Source organism: Tachysurus fulvidraco, chromosome 25 (genome assembly GCF_022655615.1).
Source record: "Tachysurus fulvidraco isolate hzauxx_2018 chromosome 25, HZAU_PFXX_2.0, whole genome shotgun sequence".
Lineage (NCBI taxonomy): Eukaryota > Metazoa > Chordata > Actinopteri > Siluriformes > Bagridae > Tachysurus > Tachysurus fulvidraco.
Genome location: NC_062542.1, coordinates 4,662,606 through 4,675,152, shown reverse-complemented (window position 1 = coordinate 4,675,152; position 12,547 = coordinate 4,662,606). Strand labels below are relative to the sequence as shown.

Sequence of the window (12,547 nt, the reverse complement as noted above, 5' to 3'; positions counted from 1 at the left end):
AGGGAAAGAAAAAAAGACAAATTAGAATAAGGAGGAAGAGAAGAAGTGAAGGAGTATGAAAAGGATAATAAAGGGCAGTAGAAGAAACGAAGGGGCATAGAAGAGGAAGAACAAAATGACAAAACAAAAATGGTAGAGAGAAAGAAAGGGAGGACAATGTGCAAGCAGAGGAAAAATATGAGAGGAGGCAATTAATGAACGGGACAGGAAAGAATCTGACTAACAGGAATATTTATGACTATAACTAGCATATCACAGACTAGCATTATTGTGTCTGTCTAACCAAACTATCACTGACATTATTGTGTCTAACATAACTGTATATCTGACTAGCATTACTGTGTCTGTTTAACATGTATACATGTGACTAGCATTAATAACTCTGACTAGCAATAACTATGTCTGTCAAACATAACTCTATATCTGACTAGCGTAACTGTATCTCTGACTAGCATTACATATCTCTGACTAGCATAACTGTGTCTGTCAAACATAACTCTATATCTGACTAGCATAACTGTATCTCTGACTAGCATTACATATCTCTGACTAGCATAACTGTGTCTGTCTAACAAAACTCTATATCTGACTAGCGTAACTGTATCTCTGACTAGCATTACATATCTCTGACTAGCATAACTGTGTCTGTCTAACAAAACTCTATATCTGACTAGCGTAACTGTATCTCTGACTAGCATGTTTATATGTACCTAGCATAATTACATTTTCACTAACTTTTTCTTTGTGTGATTTTGAAAGAAGACATTAGCTATAATTATGTTAATGATGTGGTTGATGTTGGATATGTGTGAAATGTGTGTGTTAAGAGTTTGAACTCTGAGAAATCATGAGGAGTGACTGCAGGAGCTCAGCCTTGAGAAACTCTCTGTTTGTGCTCTTATAATTGGCAGTGTTTATCAAACCATTAATGATTTGTATTCCCAGCTGGTTTGTGGTAATATTGCAACACTTTGTGTAAGTAGAAAAAAAATACCACTAGAATAACTTTATCTTGTATAGTGTTTCTTTGTCAATCATAACTGTCTCTCTAAACGATACTGTATATATTTACTTACCTCTCTATCTCTGACTAGCATAACTGTATTTTCACTACCAAATCTAATCTTTAATTAATTAGCATAATTAGCTGTTTCTTTAAGTGATTTACCTCTGTATACCGATGACTTTACTTGCTAACTATTAGCATAACTATTTCTGTAGCTAGCACAACTGTATCTTTGGCTAACATAATTTCATTTCTAGCTAGCACAAATTACCTTCTAGCTTAAATTCTTCTCTAGCTAGCAATTTACCCGTCTCTGTATTAGCAGAAATAAAGAACTAGCAGAAATAAAGAACTAAAGAATTGTGAGAAAAAATTAATATTTAAAATAACTTGAATGTGGGCGTCATGAATAGTATTAGCTTTATACATTCAATTAACTGACACATTTGCTCACATGAAGGACGAGATTAATGTTGCATTTCTTACTTTCCAGCTGGTCCTTAGTGATCACGATCTCTCTTCCTCTATCCACCTTGACCACTTACACACAGGGAGGACAAAAGAAATAGATTTAGGGACAAATAGAGACTGCCAGTGGCAGCAATAATGTAGGAGGTGAGAGGGAAAAAAAGATGTAATAAGTGGGAAGAGATGGCATTGTGGTTGAAGGCACAGAGTTGTCTGAGATATAAAAGGCCTCCAAGCAGATATAATCATAAGTGCCGTATCCAAGGATGAGGAAAAGTCTGAGAGAATCTTGAAATGTCTTTTTAGGATGAAATGTAAGGCAGGCAGCTAAAAGCTGGTAATCTGATGGTGTAATATTAGCTTGTCAAGGTGTTTCTTTTACATCTCCTACATGAATGGATTAAAAGATGATTTTTTTCTTCTTCTTACAATACAACAAATGGAGATAGATCTACGTTTTAGACTAATATTGAAGAGTTACCCATAGTCCTGCTAGGCTCCATGGGGTCAGAGGTGACGATCGGGTTGGAGACTTTAGACGAACGTCCCATGCCGGCCTGGTTCACTGCACACACTCTGAACTGGTACACGGTGTTTTCCTTTAAACCCATAACTGGATAATGACACAGCTTTGAAACAAGCTCGTTACAGCGCTCCCACTTCCCAATGCTCACTTCACACCTGGAAAGAGACCCAGAGAGCAAGAATTTCTAAGCAAACCACAAGGTGAATGATTCAGGGTGGCATCTTTTGGTGTATTTTTTTTTTTTTTTTTGCATGTATAAGACACTTAAGACATTTCTCTACGCATCACGGTTTTTGATTTCTCCAGCTCGCATTATTTCTCTTTTTGAGCACTCGATCATTTGAAAACAGAATCCATTCTGAAAAACACTTCAGAGCAACATTCATCATTCCAATCTTCACATCTGTATAATCTTTATACTCAAATCTGTATGTAAGGCAGAAAAAGCTAAAAAAAAAAAAAAAATTATTTGTAGCAAATGTAAAATAAAATTCTCATTTAATTTTTAACATACAGTTATCAGAGACATGCTTCTTCTGTAGCTGAATCTGAATATTTTTATTAAAGACATTACTTTTTTCTTTTTTTCTTTTTCTTTTTTTACCCTGTGGATCCCATCTCAACATTAAAATCTTAAATAAATAAAATAGAAAAAAAGGGAGAAGTAAAAGGGGGTCACTGCGGCCTACAAACACTTTTTACTACTTTTATAATATGCAGCAATATTTTTTCCGAATTAAAGAATTTTAATGGATATAAATAAATAATGACAAAAACATAAATACATCACTATGTTTAGGTCTATTAACTATTCATTATCATTAAATTCATCTCCTAAAAGCCAGTACCTTAAATGCTGGACGAGGAACTGAAGTGAGTCAGCAGTAAGGCACCAAGATCGCTATCTCTTACATGTGCTTTAAATATATACCACTAATACATCCGGGCAAAGTTTTTAATTCAGTGTGATATAGAATCCACTCCACACACAGAGCAACCTTTTAAGCAACCTTGGGATTTAAACCCACAGCCATCTGGTCATATGTGACCCAAACCACTGCTTCAAGGTTTTATTTATTAAGTTCGAGTCTACTTGCATGGATTTTTACCCCACATGAGTGTGTGTGACTCAGTCAGCGTGATAAAAAAGCTCTTCATGCAAAAAAGATTGAAAACAACAATTTCAACAGCCCACCCTCGAAATAAGCACCTACCCAGTATACCACAGGAGGGATCAAAATAACAGTTCCTGAAATCGAGGCTAATTCTCAAAGTGCCCTGTGCAATGGTAAGATACACCATTACCTGCAAAATTAAGCAGTAGAAAACACAACTTCTCCAGAAGCCTGTGCGTGTTGCTAGGAAACAGGAGGCTGCGAAGGAGATGACATTTTATCCAGCTGGAAGGAGACACAACCTCATCCTTCTCTGTCTGTTGGAATCGCCGCCTCTTTCTTTCTACTCTTTTTTGTTTTTCTTACTGGTTCCTTCCTTCCTGTTTCTCTCATGATCTGTCTTCACCTTCTAAACTGTCTTTTTTTTCGACAAGCACATTGTCTCAGAGGAAGACTTAATAAATTACATCTCATCGTTAATAAATTACATTTTATTTTGTTAAATGGTTTTGAGCAGTCAGGTAAACGATATGCAACAGTAAAGTTTTAAGTAAAGTTATATATGTATCTCTGTAGGTGTGGGTGAACTGATAAAAAAAATTATATCATAAAAACTGAAGAATGTGATCTGATCTGGTTACATATGATCAGATCTAATTTGATAAGATCTGATCCGATCTAATAAGATCGGATCTGATTCGATATGATTTGATCTGATCCGATATGTAACAATATGATTACACACCCTCGGTATGGAACAATATCACCTGACTTTTTGAAAAGAACCTGTGGTAAATATCAGAATTATAGGCTAATCACTTTACAATTTTATTCACACAAAAGTTAAAAACAGGAAATAATTGATTACACAGTAGTGTTGTCTGACCGTTTTTTTTTTTATCGTAATTGACTTATGGATAATAATCCATTTTTCCAATTGGATTCATTTCAGTCATTGAATTATTCAGTCATATTCATGGCTCCAGATCATCTGACAATTTACTCTGTAGTTCTTAGCAGTTGTGTTATTACTGAGGGATTAACTAAGAGCTCGTACTGATTTTGTAGACCTTGACACTGACCTCTCGATGATGTAGCCCTGCACCGGACTCGCTCCCTCGGCGCTGGGAGGTTCCCACGAGAGAAAGACGTAATCTCTGTTCACATCAGAGCACTCGAGGAGGAGTGGAGAACCTGGAGCTCCGAGCACTGCTGCAGGACCATCTGAGACACAGAGAGAGGAGCATGAGGACCATGAGATCTCTGTAACAAGACACTGACAACAATCTGCATTTCATTTTGTTTCCTGTTGATCTCAGACTAGGAAAACAAGTGTAAAAGAGAATATAATAAAATGAAGAGAACATATCACCATTTTTATTATCTTTATTATTATTTTAAGAGAAGAGAAGAGAAGAAAAGAGTAAAACAGAGAAGAGAAAAGAAGAAGAGAAAAGAGAAGAAGTAAGAAGAAGAGAAGAGAAAAGAGGAGAGGATGAGTTATCTCTGTGTTTTACTGTATTGTTTCTAAGTAAAACCAGACTAAATAACTATTATATAATATAAACAGTACGTTTAAGCAAATTTCAACAAACTAAAAAAACTAAATGATTTAAATTCCAGCCTTAATGTTTATCTGTTGTCTACAAAAATTTAACTCTGCGGATGGATCTTTTTTATATTAACGTCTTATTAACTAGGAATTTGGAAGAATCCAGCTCACAACTTCATGTTTCCAAAGAAAATGATATGAAACGTCAGACAAAACTCCAGGAACTGCACATTATATAACTATTCAGTTATTCCATTATTATTAAAGCAGACTTCTTTTCAAAAATCCTGATTTTAAGCTCTTTATGAAGTAGACCGTTCCGTTTCAGTTTGTCCTTCTGTGAACTCCTGCACTGACCTGTAGTGACCTCAGAAGTTTTTGAGTCTGTATATGATTAAATCTAACGTGTCTGACCTTTGACATAAACGTAGGCGCTGTGTTCGGTGATGCCGTCTCGGGTGCGCAGGCGGACACTGTAAAGACCCTCGTGCTCTTTGTGTGTTCCCTTCAGGCTGAGGGTGGAGGAGCGTAAGGCCGTGTGAATGTCCAGCTGGGTTGATGCACGGAGAGGAACTCCTACACACGGTTGTTGATTAGTTTAAAAGCTCTAATAGTCAACTTCAACTTAAACTCATATCAGATGCATGCACTCATTTACATGATCAAATCTTCTAAAAGTGTACATTAAAAAATCTATCCATTAATTAATTAATTAATTAATTAATTAATTAATTAATCAATCAATCGATTAATTAATTACGTTTTTCTAAGGACTCTTCGTTTGTGTGTCAGTCAGTAGAAAAGCTGGGGTTGTAATTCTAACTCTGTATGCATCACACCACACTGTTGATGATTTTACTTTGACAGCATGTCCTTAAATGTTTTATTCCTTACAAATGTCCTACAAATACAAATATTTCTCACAGAACAGTCAGATATCGATGTCTGATATTTGAGTGTATATGTGTTAATGTGTATTAATAACAAATGTCAGTAGGACTGGATGGAATTGAACTGAATCAGATTGACTTAAACGACACGTAGGAACTATTTGTAAGCATTTCATTAACCTTTTGTAACTATTACATACTTGTGATATATTTATAGCATTTTAAAGATGACCTTGACATTAACCCTCATAGATTTTCAGTGTGTTTTTTATTTGTGTTTCAAAAAGATTCGGAACTAATGTGTAAGGTGTTTGTACCGTCTCTGAACCAGGAAATGTCTTGCTGGAAGGGGAGGAGAGGGAACGTAAAACGGCAGCTCAGAGTCAGAGTGTCTCCTTCTTTGATAAAAGATGGATGGAAGGTGGTGTCGAAAGAAGCCTCGTCCTCCGTTACAGAAACTGGATATGCGAAAGAGAGGAGAAAGAAGAGCTTCGGATAAGTTCCAGCATTATGGAATAAGGGTTAAGAGAGAGGAGAGAGGAGGTTTATAAGAGATGAAAAGAGGAAAAAAGAAGAGAAGGCAGGTCGACACGATGCAGGGACAAGGAAAAATTAGAGGTAGTGAAAAACAAGGATAAGAGAAAAGAAGAAAAGGAATGGAAAGAGAAGTACAGGGCAGAGAGTGGAAATAACAGGAGCGAAAAGACAGAAAACAAAAAACAGGAAGAGAAGAGAAGAGAAGAGAAGAGAAGAGAAGAGAAGAGAAGAGGAGAGGAGAGGAGAGAAGAGGAGAGAAGAGGAGAGAAATCGCTAATGGAAAGAAAAGTGATGAGACAAAAAAGAAAATGATGGGGAGGGAAGATAAGAGGAGAAATGCAAGGTGCAGAGCAGGAAGCAAGAAAAGAGTAGAGAAACAAGAAGAGCAAAGAAGAGAAGAGAAATAGTGGAGATGAGGAGAAAAAAAGAGGAGAAAATTACGACCGTCAGAGATGGGAAAGAGGAATAGAGAAGATGGGAGAGATAAACTGGAGAGAATAGAAATAAGAAGAGTATTAGGGATTAAAGGAGTGGAGGAGAAGAAAGAAGAGAAGAGGAACGGAGGGAAGAGGTGAGGATGAAGATGAGATGATGAGATAATAAGACAGTTCAAATGACCAGTTTGGAGGCAACAACATCTATTATTAGTGAGAAAATGAATAGTCTATAAATGTATAAATAATCACACTATTCACTCGGCGATTAAATTTCTATAGAAATGGAAATGTGCATGTTGTCACTGAAGCACATCTAATTATCTGTATGAAGTGAGGGGAAGAAAAGAAAAGCTGTCTCACCTCATCACACGCTGTGATGACGAACAATGAACTAAAATACTTAATTAAGATGCTCGGAGCAGAGTTGCATAAAAGTCACTCGAGTGGGAAATATAAGCTTTCAGAAATTAGGCATGTTTTTCATTTTCCCTGGAATTTCATGTGGCTTTGAACAGCATGGAAGAAAATCTCTTGAAGGAATATTACAGTAATGAGGCATAATGACAGGTACGGGCTGTGCTCGGGCTGGAACAAGCGAAAACAGATTTTTTATCACGCCTCATGCAGGATTCAAGACCAAAAACGGATCAGAATATATGCAGAAAGATAACCATCCAAACACAGAATAAGCCAGGTTTTGAGCTATGATAGGATAGATATAACATTACAATATTAGTATTTGAATAAATGATGAAGTGATTAAGCGTCATCAGGTGGTTGCTCACCATATTAGTACTGTTGAGGACAAAGAAATGAAAGTTAAGTAAAATGTTAAGGACAACAGTATTATGTGGATGTTTCACAATGGTATGCATGTCATGTAACTATAAAGGGATATATATATAGTATTAGAAGTATTAGAGGGATCTGTGGTATAAGAGGGAGCTGTGGTGTAATTGGGATCTGAGGTATAAGAGGGATCTTTATTATAAGAGGGATTTGTAGCAAAAGATGGGTCTGTGGTGTAAGAGAGATCTACAGTATAAGAAAGATCTGTGGTGTAAGAGTGATCTGTGGTAGAACAGATATGTGGTATAAGAGAGCTCTGTGGTTTAAGAGGGATCTGTTGTTTAAGTGGGATCTGTGGTATAAGTGGGATCTGTGGTAAAAGAGGGATCTGTGGCATAGGAGGGATATGTGGCATAAGAGGGATCTGTGGTATAAGAGGGATCTGTTGTGTAAGCAAAATCTGTGGTATAAGAGGGATCTGTGGCATAGGAGGGATCTGTGGTATAAGAGGGATCTGTGGTATAAGAGGGATCTGTGGCATAGGAGGGATCTGTGGTATAAGAGGGATCTGTGGCATAGGAGGGATCTGTGGTATAAGAGGGATCTGTGGTATAAGAGGGATCTGTGGCATAGGAGGGATATGTGGCATAAGAGGGATCTGTGGTATAAGAGGGATCTGTTGTGTAAGCAAAATCTGTGGTATAAGAGGGATCTGTGGCATAGGAGGGATCTGTGGTATAAGAGGGATCTGTGGCATAGGAGGGATCTGTGGTATAAGAGGGATCTGTGGTATAAGAGGGATCTGTGGCATAGGAGGGATCTGTGGTATAAGAGGGATCTGTGGCATAGGAGGGATCTGTGGCATAGGAGGGATCTGTGGTATAAGAGGGATCTGTGGTATAAGAGGGATCTGTGGTATAAGAGGGATCTGTGGTATAAGAGGGATCTGTTGTGTAAGCAAAATCTGTGGTATAAGAGGGATCTGTGGCTCAAAGGGGATCTCTGCTGTAATTGGGATCTATTGTATAAGAGGGTTCTGTGGTTCAAGAGGGCTCTATGGTGTAATAGGGATCTGTTGTATAAGAGGGTTCTGTGGTGTAAGAGGGGTCAAGCACTTCAGGATGTGCTGTTAAAGGACTTCAAGATAAAGTCAATTAAACACTTAAGTAGGACATCAAAATACGACATGAATGCAATGAAGAAGTTACAAAACACACAGCCAAACACATGTATATACGCTAGTTAAACAGACAACACTGAGACCTGGAGACAGACACAACACACAGACACACACACACACGCACACACACACACACACACACACACACACACACACACACACACACACACACACACACACACACACACACACACACACACACACACACACACACACACACACACACACACACACGTTCAAAATCCCTGTAGTGATGAATAATAAACCATTTATAAGCCTCCAATCTCTTCATCAAAAGGGCAGATGGAAGGAAGAGAGGACGTGTCTCATTACGCCACTTACCCACAGCCTGGGTGTGTTTCATTCCCGCCTCAAGTCCTCGCCTCGCTGATTTGGAAAGGAAAGAAAGTGGGTAAAGAGAGAGAGAGAGAAAATGAGAAATCAGTCTTCTCCCTCACCCACACCCACACCCACCCATACACACTAGGAGCTCCATTAAGCATTCCTTTTAATAAATTCTGGACGTTGGTCTAAAATATGAAACAGTCTGTGAAATATGTACAATAAAGGACAAATTGTGCTTGGAGTGTCTTGTTCTTTAGAGAGTGAATACATTGAGACACATACAATATGTGCTGTTCAAAATATCTGGGAGAAAAATCCAGAAAAGTCTAAGCTGTAGTCCAATCTTCTCAATCACTGTGTCAGTGAAGTGGGCTAAAAAATATCTGCCCAAATGGTGCTCAAACCCAGGGGGTGTTTGAGTCACATGTGACATGATTGTCAGTGACAAGAACATGAATCTACACTGTATACTACAGTCTGGGCTAGAAAAGAGATAAGCCTAAATTCTTCATACCTTTCGGTGAATTTTTCTTATGACCTTTGATGGTGCTGTTGTGCCTTGTTCAATTGTAATATTACAATTATATGTATTAATCCACTTTTAATGTGATATAGATCAAAACTAATCTTTGAATGACAAGGGAAAGCCTGAGTTAGCTAGCTGATGAGAATGAGAGTGTCAGTGAATGCTTTAATGTAAGCCGATCGAAAAAGCTAGCTTGATTTTTTTTTTTTTTACTAGAAAGTTTAAAAATTCTGAATTGTAAGAGCAACGATGCCATTTATTCACAGGAAACATTACAAGAGTAAGGATTTTTAAGAAAAAAAAATTGTTTTGGAAGCTAATTTATAAAATTTCTGTGATATTTTCCCTCATCAGCATCAAGCCACAGAACCAAACACAACAATTCAACGCGTCTTTTCAATTATTCAACACCCATTCACTACAATTCCAGATTCACAAATTTGTCTATGACATTAGCAGAAAGCGGTTTTAACATTGACATGGAGGATAAAAACAAAGAAAGAAAGAGAAGAAAGGCTTATGATAAGGCAAGAAGTAGGACGTGTTAATATAGGATCAGCTTTCCAGCGCTGGAGAGAACTGAAGGAGCAGGAAGTTGGCCAAATATTCACAGGTTGGAGTTTCCCGAGTCAATAACTCCTGAGCTAAACGCTGTTACTACACAAATAACACCTCTTTTCTATCGTAGTAATGTAGAGAGGCAGCTACAACCGTGTTTTGTGTAGTAACAGCGTTTAGCTCAGGAGTTATTGACTCAGGAAGTTCAACTTTACTTAAGACGCCGAGGCGTTTTTTTCCTTCTGGATAGGTGAGTAACGTTGGTTTTGTTTTGTTACACAGAACTAATATATGCCTTTGTCCTTTAGATGATTATGCTTGTGTGTCATTTTTGCTTGTTTGTTTATCTGCAATCGTATTGTTCTTCCCTTCCGCTATGATAAAGACACATTTCTTTCCATTATTTGCCTGGGTTACGTATGTATGTGTGGGCGGAGCTATCAATACAGGGGTGGGACCCGTTTGGGTTAGGGTGTAGCGTATTTGTTTTGGTGATTTCAAATGTCAACATTGGCTTTCAAAAATGAGAGACCCTGCCTTTAAGTCGCAAATTTGAGACTTGAGACTTTCTTGACAAATATTAAAAAAAGACTCCACTTGACTTGACATTCATGACTTGAGACTTACTTGTGACTCGCACGTGTGTGACTTACTCCCGCCTCTGCTAAAATCTGAATTCTGACATGCTACAAATCAAGATAACTCCAAAACTACATTAAAACTGACCAATATTATTTGTCAAACAGGAACCTAAATGTCAAAAATGAGTCAAGAGCTAAAATTCCATCTAAACTTTAAATCAGCCATCTAAAAAAATCAATAACGTAGATCACTCACAGTTCACTATAAGTGTGGCGTAGGTTGTTGCCTCGCCTAAGGAGCTTTTGGCCACCACTTTGTATTCTCCAGCATCAGCAGCACTACACCTGAGTAATAATTCACACACACACATATGTAAGACATTCTAGGTCACAATCGTAGTCCCATTTATTTTAAGAGTATGATCACCTTCGAATCTCCAAAGTGTTGAGGCCAAATTTCTGTAGCAGTTTGTAGTTCCAGGGTTGTGAGGACCCTGTCAGAGAAATGCCATCTTTATACCTGACATGAGAAGAAGCATATCATAAACACGACTTATATAGATTCATAAGTAAGACAAATATACTGGATATTCATATCTCATGTTTATAAAATTGAGGTGTGAAAGTTGTTAGAAGTCATTTGTACCAACATATGACAGGTTTTTCCAGACTGCCAAACCTAACACGAAAGAAGCAAACTCCAAAGACTGGCTGAACTATTTCACCAAGTAAAGTTGATGAACCTTTCTTATTTTTTTTGGTTAAGAAAAGCGAACATGCTTTACAACTCCTCACCAGGTGACATGTGGTGATGGACAACCCTCGACAGTGCAGGAAAGTTTGACAGCCATTCCCTCCCAGACGGTGTGGGGACGAAGAGGAATCGAAAAATCCGGAGTCTTCATGCTCAAATCATCCAGAAACTTCAGGTGTGTTGAAATCTTCCTTTCTGCCTGAGGGTGAAGATGAAAATTTGATCAAAGTCATGGCCTGTGAGAATCACAGAGAGACAGGAGGATGGAGGACGGAGGAAGAATGCTTAGTGAAGAGTACCTCTATCACTGAACTATGGGAAATGGGATTAAGCAAGATCTCATTTTAATTAATCTAAATAATAAATATAATATAATAAATCATTATTAAAATGGTATAACTTAAGTTTGGGCTGCGAGTACAGCGTTTCATCTAAAAGTTGAAGACTTGAGGGATTTTCCTGTAAGCATCACCTTATATGAACAATGCAGGCTGATTTCATCTTATTTGAATTGGTTATTAGCAATGGTAATTTTACACATTAAATATTCTTTTAGCTTTTATAGCACTGGGATTTAAACCAAGTCCTGAGGTCCCACCATGCTGGTTTAACTCATTAGCAAATCATTAAACTATTCATGAGCTCCTCAGCGTGGAAACATTTGAAGCGGCAGGCTCTCTACAGGACTGTAAACCACCAATTATTGAGTTTCCTCTATCTGGGCTTCACCTCTTTACGCAGCACCATGTGGTCCATGCGCTGCCGGACCATGTGCTGGTTCCTGATCACCTCGATCTCCACCTTTTCTGCCTCATTACCGAACATGGTCCATTGGTCCCTCTCCTGCAGCTCATCTTTATCCATGGTTTCCCTCAGGACCTCCCTGAGGAGCACAAACACATTTGTGCCTCAGAATTTCATTGTTATTGGAAGAATAACAGTGAAGCATACTAAAAAAAAGGTCTGACATGTTTCATATATAAACACCTAAAAGCAAACTAAACACCAAGTGACCCAAGTGTTTGAATTAAAATTTTGCAAATGCAAAATATCATCTCTAATTTTTACTTGGGCTTGAACCACTATGTTTGGAGACACAAACCTGTTCTGAAGATGCATTAATTGCCAAAGACAAATCTAAAGTGCTATAATTAATTGCAAGAATGTGATGATAGTGAATGTTTCTGAATGACAAGTTGCTTAAAACCGCTTAAATTGACAGTCTGCTTAAACTGACAGTCATATTTAGCATTTAAGCCTAGGCTGTAATTATGTCGGAATGG

General features: G+C 37.8%; 1 protein-coding gene across 1 annotated transcript in view; it reads right to left on the bottom strand.

Moving 5' to 3' along the window:
• The window catches only part of myom3 (myomesin 3), a 51,285-nt gene that overhangs the window by 21,870 nt on the left and 16,868 nt on the right, over positions 1–12,547 (bottom strand). Inside the window, exons 4-13 of the mRNA XM_027170165.2 lie at positions 11,994–12,147; positions 11,306–11,463; positions 10,938–11,030; positions 10,767–10,855; positions 8,843–8,887; positions 5,875–6,015; positions 5,082–5,243; positions 4,198–4,339; positions 1,956–2,155; positions 1,493–1,546 (exon numbers count right to left, since the gene is read on the bottom strand). Coding sequence (XP_027025966.2) covers positions 1,493–1,546; positions 1,956–2,155; positions 4,198–4,339; positions 5,082–5,243; positions 5,875–6,015; positions 8,843–8,887; positions 10,767–10,855; positions 10,938–11,030; positions 11,306–11,463; positions 11,994–12,147 — 1,238 coding nt within the window. The remainder of the gene's footprint in view (positions 1–1,492; positions 1,547–1,955; positions 2,156–4,197; positions 4,340–5,081; positions 5,244–5,874; positions 6,016–8,842; positions 8,888–10,766; positions 10,856–10,937; positions 11,031–11,305; positions 11,464–11,993; positions 12,148–12,547) is intronic.